Source organism: Hemitrygon akajei, chromosome 9 (genome assembly GCF_048418815.1).
Source record: "Hemitrygon akajei chromosome 9, sHemAka1.3, whole genome shotgun sequence".
Lineage (NCBI taxonomy): Eukaryota > Metazoa > Chordata > Chondrichthyes > Myliobatiformes > Dasyatidae > Hemitrygon > Hemitrygon akajei.
Genome location: NC_133132.1, coordinates 161,684,062 through 161,706,882, shown reverse-complemented (window position 1 = coordinate 161,706,882; position 22,821 = coordinate 161,684,062). Strand labels below are relative to the sequence as shown.

The window sequence follows — 22,821 nt, the reverse complement described above, 5'->3', positions numbered from 1 at the left end:
GCAGCTGTCTCAACACTGACCCCTTTGGAACTGCACTGGTAACCGGCAGCCAGACAGAGTAGGATCCCTTTATTCCTACTGTCTGTGTTCTGCTGACCAGCCAATGCTCCACCCATGCTAGTAACTTCTGTGTAATTCCACAGGGTCTTACTTTGCTAAGCAGCCTCATGGGCGGCACCTTGTCAAAGGCCTTCTGAAAATCCAAGTACACCACATCTGCTGCATCTCCTTTGACTACCCTGCTTGGAATTTCCTCAAAGAGTTACAGTAGGTTAGTCAGGCAGGATTTTCCTTTAAGGAAACCATGTTGGCTTTAGCCTATCTTGTCATGTGCCTCCAAGTACTCATACCTGTGCTGTAGATTTTCTATGTTCTAACAATCGATTCCAACAACCTCCCAACCAGTGATGTCAGGCCAACAGGTCTATAGTTTCCTTTCTGCTGCCGCCCACCCTTCTTAAATAGTGGAGTAACATTTGCAATTGTCCTGTCATCCGATACAATGCCAGAATCTATAGATTCTTGAAAGATCATTGTTACTGTCACCGCAATCTCTGCAGCTACTTTCTTCGGAACCCAAGGGTGCATTCCATCAGGTCCAGGAGATTTATCCACCCTCAGACCATTAAGCTTCCTGAGCACCTTCTCAGTCGTAATTTTCACCGCACATACTTCACTTCCCTGATACTCTTGAATGCCAGGTATACTGTAGACGTCTTCTACTGTGAAGACTGATGCAAAATACACATTCAGTTCCTCTGCCATCTCTGCATTTCTTGTTACAATATCTCCAGCGACATTTTGTGTTGGTCCTGTATCTACTCTCGATGCTCTTTTACCCTTTATATACTTAAAAAAGCTTTTATTATATTCTTTGATATTAGTCACCAGCTTCCTTTCATAATTCATCTTTTCCTTCCTAATGACCTTCTTAGGTCGATGTTTCAATGCGCATGTGATAAAGAAATCTGAATTTGACAAGATGTGTAGCGGCAAAACAGATCCAAAGTCAAACAAACCGATTGCCGTTTGTCTGCAAACGTACGGAGTTGTTATACTTGTGTGACACGCCCACATCTCCAGTGAAATGATTGTTCCAAAGAGTCAAATTCCTTATTTTGATGTTTTATTAGCAACTAACAAACATACAATCTTGAAGCAATATTAAGTTGTCAGCAAAAATATGACCTCCACCGGTCCCAAGCCACAAAGTGCCACAAAATAAGCAGGAATACCCAACTTATCCCATTTGTTTTTGCCACCCCTCCCCCCACTCATGTGACGAGTTATCATAATAAATGCACAACACAGAATACAAAGTAAATGGAGGACAAATACATGACTCATACAGGATGGATAAGCACAGAGAAAACAAGATTTACAACAAACGTGTGAGAGTTACTGCCGGCATCAGCTAGTACTATACGTAGATTTGATGTGGTGCGATCACTTGAATCGAGTATGACATTCTCCTAAGGGGTTGTCTATTGGTGGTTTCGCAGGAGTCTGTAGAGGCCAGGACGCACGTATTCTTGGGCAGTATGAGCAAGAGTAAGTGGGTCTCTGATTAGTGATTGGAACTTTTGGTTGTTCAGTCTCTCCTTTTGCAGACACCACTTATTCTTTGCGGCACAGTGGGAGCCGTTCTCCTGTAGCACAGCTCCCTCTTGAACAGATTCCCTCCTGGTGTATCTATTGAGCACAATGTCTTCCCAGTCTTTAGATGCAATATTGAATTTCTTCAGGCGTATTTTGTTGTTATCTGTGAAGTGTTTCCTTTGCCATGTAATCTGGGCCGGCAGCTTGTGCTGTGTAGACAGTGATTGTCCTTTTAACTTCAGACTGATTACTGTTTGAAACTTACATTAAGAACTAAAGACTGGTTCTCATTTGCATTGATATCTTTTATATTCACATAATTCCATAACTCCACAAAAATCCCTAGCTGAGGTGAATGTGGAATCACCTGTTCACAGTTTTTTTTTGCAAATCTTTTGCTTCATGGAGATCAGACAGAAAGGTGAGGCAGTTCCAGAAACTTACACATGGGATTCCACTCAAACTGCTTGCACCAGGTTAGTACTATGAAAGGGCAGCCTTCCTACTTATTTGAATGGAGAGGAGCAGGTAAACGGTGCAAATGCAAAACTAAAGAGAGAAATAATGATAAATAAATATTGAGAACATGAGATGAAGAGTCCTTAAAAGTGAATCCATTGGTTGTGGGAACATTTCAGTGATGGGCAAGTGAAATTATCCATTTTGGTTCAAGAGCCTGATGGCTGACAGGTAATAACTGTTCCTGAACCTGGTGGTATGGGTCCTGAGGCTCCTGGAAATTTTACAGGATAATCTATTATTACGTCATATTTCTCAGGCAAAGTTGGGAGGATTAGGAAATGTGCTTTGAGGCTTTGAGGTATATTATATCTGCATCTGAATTGTGCAAATCTGATATCTATATTTATATAACACCTCTACTTCTGAGGAGTCTGAAGGAAGCTTCACTATGCACATATATACCTACGACATTCTACAGCTGTGCAGTAGGGAGCATCCTAATATCCTGCATCACTGCACTGTGCTGGACAGGAGGACTCTGCAACGGGTAGTCAAAACTGCTCAACCATCACAAATCTAACTGCCATCAAGGACATACGGTATATACAGAAAGGTACCAAAAAAGGGCCAGTAAACTCATGAAGGATCCCACCCCTCTGCTCGTGAACGGTTTGTCCCACTCCCATGAGGGAGGAGGCTACATAGCATCCACACCAGGACTACCAGACTCAAAAATAGTTACTTTCTCCAAACACTAAGGCAAATAAACCCTCCACCCACTGACCCACCACTGCTTTATCATTTCCTCTCAGAGTCACCTTATGTACAGACATTCCTGTGCCTAGCGTCACTTTATGGACATACAAACAATCTATGTATACAGGCTGTCTAAAATATGTATATTTATTGTGTTTTTATCATTCTTTGTTCTTTATCTTAACGTGGCTTATTTTTTGTGCTGCATCGGATCTGGAGCAATTATTTTATTCTCCTTTAAACTTGTTTACTGGAAATGATACTGAACAATCTTGAATCTTGGATATTGCCTGAAAAATGCTTGGAATATTTGTTAGGCTACCTGCTGGTTTACTTATAGATTTTTTTTTAAATTTCCGATTCATTACTATTGTAATATTTTTAACCCTGATATTTCTGATTTGTTTATGCCATTCCATTTTTTGTTTGATTTAAAATCTATCTTGCCCTTAGCCACAAATGACCATTAGGTTTAGCAAAACAATGTTATCACCTCTTTACTGAGGTGATTACTGATGACGCAGTAGCACTCAATTTCTTGCACTCAGAAAGGAATATTTTATATTTCTGCTTTATGGGGTGTGTGCTGTTAAGTGTTTTTAACAAGTTAGATTTTAAATGTTTGATTTTAAATGATCATTTAAAAATTTTTGGTTTCTGTCATTTTCTGACCTCCACATCATTATTCATTCCTTCATTAATTGATTTATTTCCATATCTGATCTTTTTTTAAATTTCTTAAATCTCCAAGTTGGCTTCTTGGATCCACCACTCTATTAAAAGATTGTCTCTCAGCAAGACACAAAATGCTGCAGGAACAGGCAGCATCTATGGAAATGAATAGATAGTTGGCATTTTGACCCGAGACCCTTCTTCAGGACTGAGGGAAGGGTAGAGATGCCTGAATTAAAAGGTGGGAGGAGGGGAAAGAGGCTATCTAGAAGGTAACAGGTGAAGCCAAGAGGGTGGGAAAGGTCAAGGACTGGAGAATCCCTATCAGAATCTGATAGGAGAGGAGAGTGGACAATAGGAGAAAGAGGAGGAGGAGGGGACCCAGGGAGAAGCGAAAGTAAGAAGTCGGAGAGGAGAATATTCCCTCATATTGTCTCTCAGCGAATAATGTTGTATAAATGTGTTGTATAAAATGGGGTTAAAGGAGGAGCAGAACTTATTTTATACATGTCTGGGCCAAATAAAATGTGAACATATAAGAGAACCTCATTTCAAGCAGGATCCTGCGAATACATAATCAGCAGCTTTCTTAAGCTTTGTTCTCTTGCCATTTGAAATTGACTTCTGATTTTTTTCAACTAGTTAGAGCAATCTCATATTTTCCTTTTTTACATGCTAGATGACTCTATTACAGTGTTTCAAGAGCTGAAAGATCTGTTGAAGAAAAATGCTACTGTTGAATCATTTATTGAATGGTTGGATACAGTGGTAGAGCAAAGAGTCATCAAGGTATGTATTAGCAATATGATTAATTAAAATAATTCCAGTAAAAAGATTCCTTGCATTAGTTTATTTAAGTGGTGACTTTCAACGTACTTTAATTTTAAGCCAAGCAAACAAAATGGAAGGTCCCTTAAGAAGAGAGCACAGGATTTTCTTTTACGGTGGAGTTTTTTTGGAGCTCGGGTCATGCATAACCTCACTCTCAACAATGCTTCAAGCTTTGGTAAGCTTTCATATTTTTTTAAACTACGGCCTCTTGCCAGTAGATACTACTGAATAAGACTTCCAACAGAGGATAAGAAGTTTCAGACAAATTTCAACAACTATCCGACATGAATGCTGCTGATCACCATGAGTACTGTTTTGGAACTGAGGGAAGGAGAATAATCATGTAGAAATTTTATCAGTGTCATAAGGGGTTGGTGAAAAAGAATCCCAAAGAAATTTTCCTTCTCTTATTTAGACTGCTGTTTGTAGAGCTCACTTCAATGTGGTTGAAATCATTTAAGTCAGTATCTGAAGAACAGCATAACAAGGATTTTGTTAGCCTGCGCACAACAGTTTGAGATAGTTCCTGTCTATTTCTGAATAGTGCTCCAGAAGATCCATAAATATCAAGCAAAACCATCAATTCAATTTGATCTGCATTTTCTTTAGGCAATTCATTATAGCCATTATGCATTAGACCAGGGGCTCCAATGGTCTACGGACACCTTGCTTAATGGTATTTGTCCATGGCAAAAAAAAATGGTTGGGAATCCTTGCATTAGACATTTGCATCACCGTCAGGTGTGGAGGTGCCACTCCACAGCATCAGAGAAAGCTACAAGGGGTTGTAAACTCAGTCAGCTCCATTATAGGTACTGGCCTCCCCTGGACTGTAGACACCTTCAAACGGTGAAGCCTCAAAAAAGTAGCATCCCTCATTAAGGATCTCCACCAACCAGGATGCGGTGTACAATTTACAACGGCAGATAGAAAATGCATACGAAAAGAGCAAAGTTACAATCGTCATGATGTAATTCAATATGCAGATAGATTTTAAAAAATCAGTTTTGTGCTGGATTTCAAGAGGGAGAATATCTAGAATGCCTATGAAATTGTTTTTTAGAGGTGCTTGTGGTTGAGCCAACTAAAGGATCAGATATTCTGGATTGGGTGTTGTGCAATGAATCAGAATTGATTAGAGATCTTAAGGTAAAAGAACTCTTAGAAGCAATTGATCATAATGAGATCGAATTCACCCAGAAATTTGAGAAGGAGAAGCTAAGTTAGATGTATCAGTATTACCATGGAGTAAAGGGGATTACAGATGTAGGAGAGAGGAATCGGCCATTGTTGATCAAAAAGAATACTGGTAGGGATGACAGTAGAGCGGCAATGGCTGGAGATTCTGGAAGCAATTTGAAAGGCACAGGATATATACATCCGAAATAGGAAGAAGTATTTAAAGGCAAGACGATACAACCGTGGCTAACAAGAGCAGTCAAAGCCAACATAGAACCCAAAGAGACAGCATATAATAGAGGAAAAATTAGTGGGAGGTTAGGGGATCGGGAAGCTTTTAAAAACTAACAGAAGGTGACTAAAAAAGTCAATAAGAAGGTTAAGATGGAATACAAAAGTAGGCAAGCCAATAATATTAAAGAGGATACCTGAAGCTTCTTCAGATACATAAAGTGTAAAAAAGAGAGGCGAGAGTGAATATTGGAAAACGATGCTGGAGAGGTAATGACGGGGACAAAGAAAAGGTGAATGAACTGAATAAGTATTTAGCATCAGTCTTCACTGTGGAAGAGATTAGCAGTATAGTGGAAGTTCCAGGTGTCAGGAGTCATGAAGTGTGTTAAGTTACTATTATTAGAGAGAAGGCTCTTGGGAAACTGAAAGGTCTGAAGGTAGATAAGTCACCTGGATCAGATGGTGTACACCCCAGAGTTCTGAAAGAGGTGGCTAAATAGATTGTGGAGGCATTAATAATGATCTTTCAAGAATGACTAGATTGGAAAATCTCAAATGTCATTCCACTCTTCAAGAAGGGAGAGGGGCAGAAGAAAAGAAACTATGGTCTGACCTCAGTGGTTGGGAAGATGTTGAAGTCAATTATTAAGGATGAGGTCTCAGGGTATTTGGAGGCACGTGATAAAATAGGCCATTGTCAGCATGGTTTCCTCAAGGATAAGTCTTGCCTGACAAATCTTTGAAGAAATAACAAGCAAGATGGACAAAGGAGGATTGAATGATATTGTGTACTTGGATTTTCAGAAGGCCTTTGACAAGATGCCACACATGAGGCTGCTTAACGTGCTACAAGCCCATGATATTACAGGAAAGATACTAGCATGGGAAAGCAGTGGCTGATTGGAAGGAGGCAAAGAGTTGGAATAATGGGAGCCTTTTTTGGTTGGGTGCCAGTAACTAGTGATGTTCCACAGGGTCTGTGTTGGGGCCGATTCTTTTTATGTTATATGACAATGATTTGTATAATAGAATTGATGGCTAAAGTTTGCAGATGATATGAAGATTAGTGGAGGGGCAGGTTGTTTTGAGGAATTACAGAGGCTACAGAAGAACTTAGATTAGCAGAATGGGCAAAGAAGTGACAGATGGAATACAGTGTGGGGAAGTGTATGGGTTGACAAAATGAAAGGGTTGACAATTTTCTAAATGGAAAAAAAATACAAAAACTGAGGTGCATAGGGACTTGAGAGTCCTGTGCAGGATTCCCGAAAGGTTAATTTGCAGGTTGAGACTGTGGTGAAGAAGGCAAATGTGATGTTAGCATTCCTTTCAAGACGACTAAAATATAAAAGCAAGGATTTAATGTTGAGCCTTTATAAAGCACTACTTAGGCCTCACTTGGGGTACTGTGAGCAGTTTTGGGCCCATTAAGAGTGGATGTGCTGAAACTGGAGCGGGTTCAAAGGAGGTTCACGAATATAATTCTAGGATTGAATGGCCTGTCATATGAAGAACGTTTGATGGCTCTCTACTCACGAGAATGAAGGGTTACCTCATTGAAATCTATCAAATGGTGAAAGGCCTTGATAATTGGACATGCAGAGGATGTTTCCTATGGTAGGGGAGTCTAAGACCAGAGGACACAGCCTTGGAATAGAGGGCTGTCCTTTTAGAACAGAGATGAGGAGTTAGGAGTTCAGTCCAAGCAGCCTGGAGGAAACAAGAATCTGCTAGTGTATATGGATTTCAGCAAGGCACTTGATCAGATACCCAGTGCAAGGCTTATTGAGAAAGTAAGGAGGCATGGGATCCAAGGGCACCTTGCTTTGTGAATTCAGAATTGGCTTGCCCACAGAAGGCAAAGAGTGGTTGTAGACGGGTCATATTCTGCATGGAGGTCGGTGACCAGTGGTGTGCCTCAGGATCTGTTCTGGGATCCCTTCTCTTTGTGATTTTTATAAATGACCTGGATGAGGAAGTGGAGGGATGGGTTAGTAAATTTGCTGATAACACAAAGTTGGGAGTGTTGTGGATAGTGTGGAGGGCTGTCAGAGGTTACAGCGGATATTGAATAGGATGTAAAACTGTGCTGAGAAATGGCAGATGGAGTTCAACCCTGTTAAGTGTGAGGTGGTTCATTTTGGTAGGTCAAATCTGATGGCAGAATATAGTATTAATGGTAAGACTCTTGGCAGTGTGGAGAATCAGAGGGATCTTGGGGTCCGAGTCCGTAGGACACTCAAAGCAGCTGCGCAGGTTGACTCTGTGGTTAAGAAGATGTACGGTGTATTGGCCTTCATCAATCATGGAATTGAATTTACGAGCCGAGAGGTAATGTTGCAGCTATATAGGACCTTGGTTAGACCCCACTTGGAGTACTGTGCTCAGTTCTGGTCACCTCACTACAGGAAGGATGTGGAAGCCATAGAAAGGGTGCAGAGGAGATTTACAAGGATGTTGCCTGGATTGGGGAGCATGCCTTATGAGAATAGGTTGAGTGAACTGGGCCTTTTCTCCTTGGAGCGGCGGAGGATGAGAGGTGACCCGATAGAGGTGTATAAGATGATGAGAGGCATTGATCGTGTGGATGGTCAGAACCTTTTTCCCAGGGCTGAAATGGTTAAGATGAGAGGGCACACTTTTAAGGTGCTTGGAAGCAGGTACAGAGGAGATGTCAGGGGTACGTTTTTACGCAGAGTGGTGAGTGCGTGGAATGGGCTGCCAGCGACAGTGGTGGAGGCGGATACGATAGGTTCTTTTAAGAGACTCCTGGATAGGTACAAGGAAATTAGAAAAAATAGAGGGCTATGGGTAACCCTAGGTAATTTCTAACGTAAGGACATGTTCGGCACAGCATTGTGGGCCGAAGGGCCTGCATTGCGCTGTAGGTTTTCTGTTTCTATGAGGAGGAATTTCTGGAGTCAGAGACTGGTGAATTTGTGGAATTATGTGACACAGGCAGCTGTGGAGGCCAAGTCTTTATGTATATTTAAGGCAGAGGTTGATAGATTCTTGATTGGTCAGGGCATGAAGGAGCAGAATTAGGCCATTTGACCAAACAAGTCTGCTCTGCCATTTCATCATGGCTGATCTATTTCCCTCTCAGCCCCAATCTCCTGCCTTCATGCCCTGAACAATCAACCTCTGCCTTCAATATACCCAACAATTTGGCACCCCAGTCACCTGGGGCAACAAATTCTACAGTTCTACCAGTCTGGCTGAGAAAATTCCTCCTCATCTCCGATATAAATGGACGTCAGAAAGAGCAGAGTGTGCCACACAAGTAAATAGTCATATAATATGTAGCTTCTTTGTTCCTGAAGCTTGGCTTACTTTCATCATCAGTTTCTTTTCATGTAATTAGTTGTCAAACAGTAAACAAATGGAGAGTGCCCAACAGATTAGGATCAGAATAAAAGCAGTGCCTTGTTTGAGATAGAAGGAGGTACTTTGCCATCAGACAATGATGTTTAATGGCTCCTTAAAGTGAACTGATGGTCACTGAGATAAGTTTCCTTTACTCCTCTCCTTCTAGCCTCCTTTCATCTGATTCGAATGCTGCTGGATGAATACATTCTATTGGCCATGGAGACTCAGTTTAACAATGATAAGGAGCAGGAGCTACAGAATCTTCTCGATAAATACATGAAAAATGCAGGTACTTGAATTAATTAATTCCTTTATCATAACATTCTGAATTTCTCCAACTACTTGTTCAGTTTTACAAAAGATCACCAGAGGTTGATCCCACAATGTGAGGGAGTAAAAATCTTTGTGTTATTACTCTGTTACAGTATATAGATATGTGAATTTAAAAGTCTAATGGCTTGTAGAAAGAAGCTGTTTCGTAACCTGTTAGGACTGGCTTTAATGCTGCGGTACCATTTGCCAGATGGAAGCAGCTGAAACAGTTTATGGTTGGGGTGACTGGTGTCCTCGATGATCCTTCAGGCCTTCTTTACACACCTGCTGCTGTAAATATCCTCAATGGTGGGAAGTTCACATTTACATTGCTTGTGATGTTCTGCTGAACATTAGAATTAGAAGTAGTATTTTATTTCTTACATCCATCCACAACACGAGGGAGTAAATATACTTATGTTGCGTCTCCATCGCTATGTACAAAGATTAAGGCAGGGAAATGTGGGAGGATATTGCTCTAATACTAAGAATATATGTATATACAGTCAGATAAAATACACAGTCAGATATGCGATCAGATCAGTGTGTATTGATAAATCTGATGGCCTGGTGAAAGAAGCTGTCCCGGAGCCTGTTGGTTTTGTCCTTAATGCTGTGGTACTATTGCCAGATGGAAGCAGCTGAAAAAGTTTATGACTGGGGTGGCTGGTATCACTGATGATCCTTTGGGCCCTTTTTGTGCACCTGCTGCTGTAAATAGAGGAAAGTTCACAACCACAGATGTGCTGGGCTGTCCGCATCACCCTCTGCAGTGCCCTGCGAATGAGGGTAGTGCAGTTCCCGTACCAGGTGATAATACAGCCAGTCAGGATGCTCTCAATTGTGCACTTATAGAGAGTCCTTAGGATTTGGGGACCCATACCAAACTTCTTCAGCCATCTGAGGAGAAAGAGGTGCTGCTGTGCTTTATTTTCACCACACAGCTGGTAGGCACAGTCCAGGTAAGATCCACGATGAAGTGTTCATCGAGAAACTTGAAACTACTCACCTTCTCAACTACAGTCTCACTACTGTCAATAAGGGCCAGCTTGTCTCTCTTCCTCCTGTCAGCCATGATCAACTCCTTCGCTTTATTGACATTGAGGGAGAGGTTGTTTTTTTTGGCGCCACTGCGTCAGTGCGTTGACTTCTCTGTAGGTTGTCTCGTTGGAAATAAAGCCTATCAGTGTCGTGCCATCTGCGAATTTGCTCAGCGGATTGGAGCTGTGTGTGGCAACACAGTCATGGGTGTAAAGGCAGTAGAGGAGGGGGCTCAGGACACAGCCCTGGGGGGGCTCCTGTGTTGCGGGTCAGAGGAGCAGGGGTGAGGGAACTCATTCTTACCATCTGCCGGCGATATGGCGGCAAGTCTAGGATCCAGCTGCCCTAGGTTGCTGCTATGCGATGCTGGCACTGGAATGTGTGACGACATTTGTGTGCTGCCCGCAGCACATCCTTAGGTTGTGTTGGTAGTTAACACAAATGACGTATTTCACTGTATGTTTTGCTGTACATGCGATAAATTAATTAATCTGAATGTAAGTATGGGTGACGCACCATCAATAACTCTCTCTGAGACGTAAAGGCGAGATATCGGCTTTTATTGACTGGAAGAAGGAACAAGCAGTGGTTGACCACCATACTGCATCCTGGAGACAGAGAGGCCAGGCTCAGACCTCCATCACCTTTATACAGGGGCCTGTGGGAGGAGCCACAGGAGCAGTCAGCAGGGGTCTGTGGGAGGAGCCATGGTCAGTGGGAGGAGCCACAAGAGCAGTCAGCGGGGGGCGTGTCCAGACAGGTATATGTAGTTCACCACAATGGGGAAGATGGTTTTTTAAAATTTCATATCTCTTCATGTCCCAGTACCTTACAACTGACACACACAGACGCTGAACTACGTTTCAGCCTGAATTGTTGACTTTTCATTCCTTTCCATACATGGCTCCCTAACCTGCAGAATTCTTCAAGCCTTTAGTGTGTGTTACTCTGGATTTCCAGCGTGGACAGACTGTTTTTGTTCATATTTTATGTATCTGCCTCTGGGGGGGGGGGGCACGGGGGCACTGCCTTGTTCTTGCCCATATATGAGTGCCAAGTCCAATCATTTTGTGGCTGACATAACATTTTTTCAGATGTTAGTTTCATTCTCAGGTCTTTGATAGGTAAAATACACCCAGAAATCATGTAAATAAGATAACATTGGATCTTCAGCCTATTAAAATCAAGTTCATTGTCATTCAATATGCACATGTATACAGCTAAATGAAACAATGTTCCTCAGGGACCAAGGTAAAAAACACTAGATATATCATATACAGCGCATAAAATAAAATTAACACAATAAAACATCTGTATAAGTACAAGTTGACATACAGTGCATATACAGCATAGAGTTAAATGTGCAAAAGTTTAATGCTACTAGCACTGCCATAAATAATGTGTACTGGTTGGCAGCAGGGTGTTCTGAGGTCTCCTGGCCTAGGGGAAGAAGTTTTTATCCAGCCTAACAGTTTTGTTCTTATATTCCGGTACCTTCTGCCTGATGGTAGGAGATTAAGGAGATCAGAATCAGAATTAGAATCAGGTTTAATATCAGCGGCATATGAAGTTGGTTGTTATGTAGCAGCAGTACTTTCTGAGGCCTCCATCAGTCAGAGTTGACCATGGATATTGCATCCCAAAGGGGTAAGAAAAAATATATAAATACTATTATACGAGTATAATATATAAAAAGTAGTGAGGTAGGGTCCATGGGTTCATGCCCATTCAGAAATCTGATGGCAGAGGGAAAGAAGCAGCTCCTGAGTCATAGAGTGTGTGCCTTCTGGCTGCTGTACGTTCTCTCTGATGGTAACAGTGTGAAGAGGGTTTGTCCTGGGTGATGGCTGTCCTTAATAATGGATGCTGCCTTTTTGAGGCATTGTCCCTTGAAGATGTCTGGATGCTGGGGAGGCTAGTGCCTGTGATGGAGCTGACTGAGTTCACATCTCCCTGCAGCTTCTTTTGTTTCTGTGCCGTGAATAGTGAGGTGGATGGGGGGGGGGGGGGGGCTCAGTGTAGGCAACACGTCTACATATGATAGACTAGCACAGCATCTGGTCACAAACAAGAGAAATCTGCAGATGCTGGAAATCAGAGCAACACACACAAAACGCTGGAGGAACTCGGCAGGCCAGGCAGCATCTATGGAAAAAAGTACAGTCGACGTTTCGGGCTGAAACCTTTCGGCAGGACTGGAGAAATCAAGCTGAGGAGTGGATTTAAAAGACGGGGAAAGGGAGAGAGAAAAAAAACACAAGGTGATAGGTGAAACCTGGAGAGGGAGGGATGAAGTGAAGAACTGGGAAGTTGGTTGGTGAGAGACAGAAGGCCTTGGAAGAAAGAAAAGGGGGGGAGGAGTACCAGATGGAGGTGATGGGTGGGCAAGGAGATAAGTCGAAAGAGGGAAAAGGGAATGGGTGAAGGAGGGGGTTGGGGGGGGCATTACCAGAAGCCTGAGAAATTGATGTTTATGCCATCAGGTTGGAGGCTACCCAAACGGAATATAAGATGTTGTTCCTCCAACCTAAGTGTGGCCTCTTTACGACAGTGGAAGAGGCCATGGATGGACATGTCAGAATGGGAATGGGAAGTGGAATTAAAATGGGTGGCCACTAGGAGATGCTGCTTTTTCTGGCGGACTGATAAACAGGAGGCTGCACCTGGCCTCCTGTATCGTCACAATATCACTCTCATTGCAACAAACTACCTCACAGTAATCCTCAAAACCTATGACGCAAGGCATAACATGAGTCAGAAAATGAGTGATAAGAGCAGATGTTAGCAAACACGGTGGAAAAGATGAGCAGTTTCAAGCGCCTGGGTGTCTGCTTCTCAGAGAAGCTATCTAGGCCCAACATACTGATGTGGTCATAGCAAAGGAATGCAGGAGGCCATACTTCATTAGGACTTTGAGGAGATTTGGTATGACCACAATGAACCTGAGAGCAGGTTCACAGTCTAACTGAGACATACTTTACGGCAGTATTTTAAGTTAACTCTTAAGTTGTGTTCTGCTTACCTTTACAGAATCCAGCAAAACAACCTTTACGGCACCTCCAAGCTCCTGCTTTCTTGCGAGCCGAAGTAAACATGCACTGCTTTCTAATGATGCCATGGTCAAAAATGAATCCTTGGTGGAGCGGCCATACGGATCTCTCTCAGTAAGCCAGCATAACTTGGCTACCAGTGGAGCTCCATTCCCAAATGCTGAAAACAGTGCTCTTCAAATGGCAGGTAAGAAGGTGGTCATAAGCAATCCAAGACTGCGTTCTAATGATATCACTGATCAATTCTGATTATGTACCTGATTGTATTTATCAAAACTGCATCTTGGTGAAGGGTGCTGCCCAAAATGTCAACTGTGTATTCCTCTCCCTAGATGCTGCCTGATCTGGTGAGTTCCTCCAAGAATTTGTGTGTGTTGCTCCAGATTTCCAGCATGTGAAGAATTTCTTGTCTTTCATAATAGACAATAGACAATAGGTGCAGAAGTAGACCATTCAGCCCTTCGAGCCTGCACCGCCATTTTGAGATCATGGCTGATCAATTACTATCAATACCCGGTTCCTGCCTTGTCCCCATATCCCTTGATTCCCCTATCCATAAGATACCTATTTAGCTCCTTCTTGAAAGCATCCAGAGAATTGGCCTCCACTGCCTTCTGAGGCAGTGCATTCCAGACCCCCACAACTCTCTGGGAGAAGAAGTTTTTCCTTAACTCTGTCCTAAATGACCTACCCCTTATTCTCAAACCATGCCCTCTGCTACTGGACTCTCCCAGCATCTGGAATATATTGATCATATTGCATGAAATACTACAACCTGCATTGAACTAGTGTTTGAGGTTGCTTCTAGTTCACCCATGAAAAACAATCTCTTCCAAACTAGTATAAATAAACAAGAGAAACAGACTTCCAAAACTAACCTATAAGCTTCAAGACCTTGGCCTCAATACCTCCTTGTGCATTTGGATCCTTGATTTCCTCACCTGCAGACCCCAGTCAGTGTAGATTGGCAACAACATTTCCTCCACAATCTCCATCACCACAAGTGCACCACCAGGCTGTGTGCTTAGACCCCTGTTCTACTCACTTTATACTTCAGGCCAACGCCATATTTAAGTTTGCAGATGACACGACTGTTGTTGGCTGAATCAAAGGGGGTGACAAATCAGCATATAGGAGGGAGATCAGAAATCTGGCTAAGCGGCACCGCAAGAGCAACCTCTTACTCAATGTCAGCAAGCCCAAGGAGCTCATTATGATCCTGACTTCAGGAGGAGGAAGCCAGTTCTATGAGCCAGTCCTCATCGGGGAACAGAGGGCAGCATCTTTAAATTCCTCAGCATTATCATTTCAGATGACCTGTACTTGGGCCCAATTAGGAAGAAAGCCTCTACTTCCTTAGAAGTTTGCGAAGATTCAGCATGACATCTAAAATTTTGACAAACTGTTATAGATGTGTGGTGGAGAGTATATTGACTGGCTGTATCACAGATTGGTATGGAAACACCAATGCCCTTGAATGGAAATTCCTCACAGTCCATCACAGGTAGAGCTCTCCCCACCATTGAATGCTGCTGCCATCAGGAAGAAGGTACAGGAGCTTCAGGATGCATACCACCAGCTTCAGGGACAGTTATTACCCTACAACCATCAGGTGCTTGAACCAGAGGGGATAGCATCACTCAACTTCACTCACCCCATCATTGAACTGTTCCCACAGCCTATGGCTCACTTTCATCCATATTTCTTGTGTATTTAGTTATTATTATTGTTTTCTCTTTGTATTTGTACAGTTCATTGTCTGTTGCACATTGGTTGTTTGTCTTCAGTGCGGTCTTTCATTGATCTTATTACATGCCCTGGATTTATTGAGTATGCCCACAAGAATACAAATTTCAGGTTGTATATGGTGAAATACATGTACTTTGATAATAAATTTACTTTGAGCCATGAACAAAAGCAAAAGGTCCCTTTAAATAGAAAGCAGGACCACACCAAAATATGAAGAATATACATTTATGATTATTCTATATGTTACTGCGATTTATTCTTTTGCAGGTAATTGGATTTCAAGAGTCAGGAAAGGAAGAGAGGGGAGTTAATAGACAAGGATTGTAAGGCCAATTCTAACTGCAGTGGTCAGTTCGTTTTGGACTGTGAAGGTTCAGTGAAACTGAAGATTTCCAGTAAGAAAGGTGGACATGGCAGATCAGTAGTTTGTGGGGAAAGAAGAAAGCAGCTGGCTGTTTGGAGAGGGTGGATGGTTGAACGTTATTGAGCTTCAATGAATCTTGAGAAGGAATGAGAGGTTATGCAGAACCTGAAGGAGATCCAGATAAGCATAGTAATTAAAGGTGCTATCTGATGTGGTTTCCTTGTACTGGACTCACTGGGTTAGGACAAGCTCAGACAAGGTCCTGTAAGTGACAAAAACCTAGTAAATTCAATGAAGCCTAGGTTGAGAGAGTTGCAGATTAGAGGCCAATAGGGTCAATACTACATATCTGCACACTAAGCATTGGCACAAATTCAAAATTGGAGATACCAACTTACATTACCAGGACAACAACATAAGGGTTATGTATTAAAGTAAATTTGATTTGAGACAATTGAAGCACATAATGGCAACTTTTTTTTGTTTTCTCCCAATTTCTATTTATGAATAGTTTCTTATTTGATGAAAATTTTCCACCAATACTCAACTTGGAATGGAGAATATGAGCACCATGCTCTCTATTACAAACTTCTTTCTGAATTTAACCTACTAATTACATTTTAAACTATTATTTACTGAGGCAGAAACATTTTTAATTAATCTATGATTCTTCAAATTTACAGTGCAAGCTCATAAAATAATTACTGACTAGACAAGCCAATTGGCCATTTTAGTTCATCTAGTCAGATATTCCCTGAAATACTTGCATCACAGCTTATGAATATTGTTGAAACAATTTTAAGGATTTCTCATCTTGTCAGGAGGACTGTGTCCATGGAACTGATGAAGTGTTTGAGTATCAGACAAAAGAAAATAGCTTGGAAAAGTATAAGCTGCAAGTTCAAATCAGTAGTGAGTATGTGCAGGATAAAGAAAGATTTAAGAATAGCATTTCTGATTACAGCCCAGTCTATTACAGGAAAAGCCCTCCCCACCATTGAGCACAACTACAAGGAGCACTGCCACGAGAAAGCAGCATCCATCATCAAAAGCTGAGCCATGCTCTTTCCTCATTGACCCCATCAGGAATGGGTCCCAGACCACAGGTTCAGGAACACTATTACCCTTCAACCATCAGGCTCCCGACCCAGCATGGATAACTTCACTCACCCCAACACTGACAAAGTCTCATTTTCAAGGACTGTACTATTTATGTTCTCACTATTATTTATTTACGCATCTATTTATTTTTATTGGGTTTTTTGTATTTGCATAGTTTGTCTTCTTTCGCATTTTGGTTGCTTGTCAGACTTTGTATGTATTTTCAAAGTTCAAAGTAAATTTATTCTCATTGTACATATATGTCACCACATGCTACCCTGAGATTCATTTTCTTGTGGTCATTCACATTAAATACAAAGAAACATGACAGAATTAATGAAAAGCCAGACACAGAAAGATGGATGAACAACCAATTTATGAAAGACAACAAACTGTAAATACAAAAGGGGAAAAATAATAAAAAGTAAGGAATAAATAATGAGAACATGAGGTGAAGAGTTATTGATTCGACTGTATTTCTTTGTTTTACTGTGAATGCCTGCAAGAAAATAAACTTCAGGCTAGTATATGGTGAAGTATACGTACTTTGATAATGAATTTACTTTGAATTTTGAACTTTGAAAATTGTCTATTTGCCTCATGCTACATTTCCTTAAATACTCTTTATATCTTTTCTTTACAGATCCTATGGAACTCACTCATAATAATGATCATATCATCACTCCACCACTGTCTCCTCCATTGGGCAACAGAGGAAGTGTCATCAATCAAGGGCCAATGGCTGTAAGGTCACAGAATGGCAGCTCAGCGTTATCTGTCCACATGCATTGCCACTCGTACCCTGACTCACTTTATCAGACTTTGCCCCAGACCAGTCAGAACTTCTACGGAACGAACTCTAACTATCAGAACATGTTCAGAAACCAGACTCATGCCACCGCCACAGTCTACCAGCACAGAGTAGAACCCAGCCGTTTCACATCATACAATGAACAACCTGTTTCAAGGGACTACTTCAGAAGTAGCTGTGCTGTGTCACCCTACAACTCCAGATCTCCACCTAACTTTGGATCAGCCTCGACTCCACAGGAAGCACACAATTTGCAGCTGCTGAATGCAGGCACCTTTAACTTCTTGGGGAATTCAGTTGCTTGCCAAGGAGCACCATTTTCCTCCACTGGCTCAAATGGTAAGTATGAACAGACCAAATCAAACCCATCCTAATCAAATGCAAACAAAGTCATAAGACTAGAAGCCATTGGAGCAGAATTAGGCCCTTGAGTCTATCATGGCTGATTTATTATCCTTCTCAGACCCATTCCTCTGTCTTCTCCACGTAATATTTGACACCCTTAATAATGAAGAACCTATCAGCCTTTGCTTTAACTGTAGCCAGTGACTTGGCCTCCACAGCCATCTGTGGCAAAGAATTCCAGAGTTTTACCACCTCTGGCTAATAAAATTCCTCTTTATTTCTGTTCTAAAGGGGTGTCCTAGTCTGAGGCTGTACCCTTTAGTCCAAGACTCCTTCACTATGGGAAACATCCTTTCCATGCCCACATTATGTAAGACTTTCACTATTTGGTTATCTACCTCTTACAGTCAAGAATGGCTTTGAACTCAAACCTTAGGGCTGAAAATCCTCACTACAGGAAGGATGTGGAAGCCATAGAAAGGATGCAGAGGAGATTTACAAGGATGTTGCCTGGATTGGGGAGCATGCCTTATGAGAATAGGTTGAGTGAACTCGGCCTTTTCTCCTCGGAGCGTCGGAGGATGAAAGGTGACCGGATAGAGGTGTATAAGATGATGAGAGGCATTGATTGTGTGGATAATCAGAGGCTTTTTCCCACAATAGGGCACAGGTTTAAGGTGCTTGGGATTAGGTACAGAGGAGATATTAGGGGTACGTTTTTTATGCAGAGAGTGGTGAGTGCGTGGAATGGGCTGCCGGCAATAGTGGTGGAGGTGGATAAGATAGGGTCTTTTAAGAGACTTTTGGACAGGTACGTACCTGGAACTTAGAAAAATAGAGGGCTATGGGTAACCCTAGTAATTTCTAAGGTAGGGACATGTTCGGCACAATTTTTGGGCCGAAGGGCCTGTATTGTACAGTAGGTTTTCTATGTTTCTATAAACATAATTTCAGACTACTTGTATCACGTAGGAATTTAGGGAAACCAGAAATGAACTTTTATTGAATTATAATGTGTTTTCATGCACGAGTTCTATATTAACAAACTTTTACAAGAATTGAATGGGGGTACAAGAGTTGTATGGTGCATCTGAAATCGTGAGTGAAAAAATTGACACATGGAATGTAAAAGGTTGGCCATCCCTGATCTAGAGCATCAGATGAAGAGTTCTTGGAGTCCATAGGTTGTGGGAACAGTTCAGTGATCTCTCCAACACAAATTTTGCTCTGTAGTGTTGATCCAAGAAATGCCATTATGGTAGTAGTTAAGATGATCTATCCTGCCTGTTCTGAAACTTTTGCCACTATTAGTCCAAATACTGGTAAATTTTAGATGGGCTTTAGAGTCTGTTTCTGTTCTAAGGTGGAGTGAAATGATCTCCTATGATTCAAGAGCCTGATGGTTAAGAGGTAATAAGTGTTCCCCAGCTTGGTTATGCAGGCCCTGAGGCTGCTTTTCCTCCTCCTGATGGCAGCAGTGAGAAGAGAGGATGGCTTGGATGGTAAGGGTCCTTGAGGATGGATGCTGCTTTCCTGTGACAGCACTCCATGTAGGTGTGCTCAGTGATGGGGAGGGCTTTAGCCATGATGGACTAGGCCATATATCCACTACTTTTTGTAGGTTTTTCCATTCAAGAGCCTTGGTACTTCCATGCAACTAGTCAATCTACTTTCCACTACAAATTAGACAATAAGACATAGGAACAGAATTAGGCCATCTGGCCCATCGAATCTGCTCCACCATCCAATCGTGGCTGATCATTTTTTCTATCTCCTCAACCCCAGTTCCCGGCCTTCTCCCCGTAACCTTCAATGCCATGTCCAATAAAGAACCTATCAATCTCTGCCTTAAATACACCCAACGACTTGGCCTCCACAACTGCATGTGGCAACAAATTCCACACATTCACCACCCTTTGGCTATAGAAATTTCTCCACATCTCTGTTTAAGAGGGTGCCCCTCCATCCTGAGGTTAAGCCCTCTTGTCCTAGACAACATCCTTTCCACATCTACTCTCTCTAGGCCTTTCATATTCAAAAGGTTTCAATGAAATCCCCCCTCATCCTGAATTCCAGTGAGTACAGACCCAGAGCCATCAAATGTTCCTCATATGATAACCCTTTCATTCCTGGAATCATCCTTGTGAACCTCCTCTGGACCCTCTCCCATGCCAGCACATCTTTTCTAAGATGAGGGGCCTAAAACTATTCACAATACTCAAGGTGAGGCCTCACCAGTGCCTTATAAAACCTCAGCATCACATCCTTGTTCTTGTTTTCTAGATCTCTTGAAATGAATGCTAACATGACATTTGCCTTCCTCACCACTGACTCAACCTGCAAGTTAACATTTAGGGTGTTCTGCACAAAGACTCCCAAGTCCCCCTGCATCTCAGATTCCTGGAATTTCTCCCCATTTAGAAAATAGTCCGCACATTTATTTCTACTAGTAAAGTTCATGACCGTGAATTTTCCAACTATGGAAATATCAATGGATATCTATGGAAGTTTATCATAGTTTTAGGTGACAAGCCAAATCTTTGTAAACTTCTAAGAAAGTAGAGGCATTGCCATGCTTTCTCCAAAATGGCACATACAGGCTGGGCCCAGGATAGATCCTCTGAAATTATAACTCAAGGAATTTGAAGTTGCTGACCCTCTCCACCTCTGATCCACCAATGAGGTTTTCTCCTCCTGAAGTCAATAATCATCTCCTTGGTCTTGCTGATATTGAATAAGAGGTTGTTGTTATGGCAACACTCAGCCAGATTTTCAGTCTCTTTCAATCTTCAATATGCTGATTCATCACCACCTCTGCATCAATTCAATCAGCAAACTTAAAAATGGCATTGAAGTTGTGCTTACCCTCACAGTCATAAGTATAAAGTGAGTAGAGTAGAGCTGTAGTCAATGAAGAGCATCCTGATGTATGCACCTTTGCTGTCCAGATGTTCCAGGGTTGAGTGAAGAGTCAATGAAATGGCACCTGTTGTGATGGCAGGAAAATTGGAACTGCTCCAAGTCACTTCTCAGGCAGGAATTGATATGTTTCATCACCAACCTCTCAAAGCACTTCATCATAGTGAATGTAAGTGCTACAGGACAATAGTCATTGAGGCAGGTTACCACGTTTTTCTTAGACACCAGTATAATTGAAGCCTAATGATTTTCTTTAGATAAAAGAGAACCTGCAATTTGCTTGTCTATTCAACATACACTAGCTTTCACTTTTTTGTATGAAAGTAGCTTTTAAAGTTCCTCCTGACTTTAAATGTGTTACTTTAATGCAAAAACTAGAGGGGATGATGATTTAAAAGTATCTGTCCAACACAACTTTTGTTCTGTAGTAGTCATGACTTTTACAATTCGAGAGATATCAATTTGGTGGTAGTTAAGGCGAGCTCTCGTACCTGTTGTGAAAACTTTGCCACTACAAGTCCAAATACTGATACACTTTGGATGGGCCAAAGGGTCTGTTTTTGCTCTGCAGTGCTCTCTGACTGTCTATAACTTGAACTGTATCTTGTAAATTGTCCTGTGATTAGGTTGGTGTTGTCGGAGGCTGCTGGGGCGCTGTGGCGCAAAGGGCTGGGAAGGCCTATTCCACATTGTGTCACTAAATAAATACATAAATAAAAGGGGCTACGCAGTTACATAGTGTTAAGCATGATGCTATTACAATGCCAGTAACCTAAACTCAATTCTACCGCTGTCCGTAAGGAATTTGAACGTTCTACCCATGGGTTTCCTCTGGCACTCTGGTTACCATCCACATTTCAAAACATACCGGTTAGTCGGTTAATTGGTTACATGAGTGTATTTTGGCACTGCAACCTCGTTAGGCTCGAAGGGCCAGTTACTGTGCTGTATCTCCAAATAAAATGAAAACAAAATTGTAAATAGTTTTAAAAAGAAACAATAAACGATAATAATAAAGTGCATGGCTGTCAAGAGAAGACTCTTTGATAAAACTGTCTTTGTTAACTGCAGTTTTGGGAAGAATTCTGTGCAAAACTCAATGTGCATCCTTTCCTGCATCAGTAGCAGTTTGTTATTAATGTGGGAAGATGCAACCGTTAAATTATTTAAAGCCCATCTGAGAAAATCAGAAATATAAATCACATAGAAATGTTAACTCTGAATATAAAAACTACTGATCAGACCAATGTCTACGTCTTATGAGAGGGTCAGATTTAATTTTGGTGACAGGTATGGGAAGCTAGTGGCAGAACATAGCATGCACAATATATTTGAACGAATTTTTCTGTTTCCCGGTTTAAAATCATAATTTCTGAGAATTGGCTCATTTACCCTATCAAACAGAGGTTTAAAGAAACTTCTACTTATTTTGTATTAATCTTTCTTCTTAGTTTATGAAGTCAGAAAATTGATCATCAAGTTCCAGGTCTTTAACCAGTTTTGAGTACAGAATGCAAAACACCCAAATGTAATATATGTTTCTGTGCCTATCAGATACATGTTAAATGTTCATTGGAGGGGGTGCATGCCCTGGCTGCACCTTATCTCATTAGTGAGAGCATATTGGAAGGTAACCATGCATTTCAGTCTTGTTTCTGGGGGCAGGCTTGCAAGAAGGCCTGAATATCTTCAACAATGTCCTTTTTAAATCAGGTTTATCATCACTGACTTATGTTGTGAAATTTCTTGCTTTGCAACACCAGTACATTGCGATACATGAGACAATACTATAAAATGCAATAAGAAATATATAAATATAAATAAAGAGATCAAAATAGTGACGTAGTCTTCATGGGTTCATGGACTGTTCAGAAAAGTGGAGGGGAAGAAGCTGTTCCTAAGCAGTTAAGTGTGCGTCTTCAGGTTCCTGAACATCCTCCCTGATGGTAATAATGTGAACAGGACATGTCCTGGACTGTACTCACTTGCTGCCCGCTACACCGCTGGCATTTAGGGCAACAATGAAG

At 41.7% G+C, this 22,821-nt stretch overlaps 1 protein-coding gene across 1 annotated transcript in view; it reads left to right on the top strand.

The window, feature by feature from the left end:
- rfx6 (regulatory factor X, 6) overlaps positions 1 to 22,821 on the top strand; it is a 65,198-nt gene that overhangs the window by 25,092 nt on the left and 17,285 nt on the right. The window contains exons 13-17 of the mRNA XM_073055477.1: positions 4,169 to 4,278; positions 4,378 to 4,495; positions 9,269 to 9,391; positions 13,486 to 13,692; positions 17,363 to 17,869. Coding sequence (XP_072911578.1) covers positions 4,169 to 4,278; positions 4,378 to 4,495; positions 9,269 to 9,391; positions 13,486 to 13,692; positions 17,363 to 17,869 — 1,065 coding nt within the window. The remainder of the gene's footprint in view (positions 1 to 4,168; positions 4,279 to 4,377; positions 4,496 to 9,268; positions 9,392 to 13,485; positions 13,693 to 17,362; positions 17,870 to 22,821) is intronic.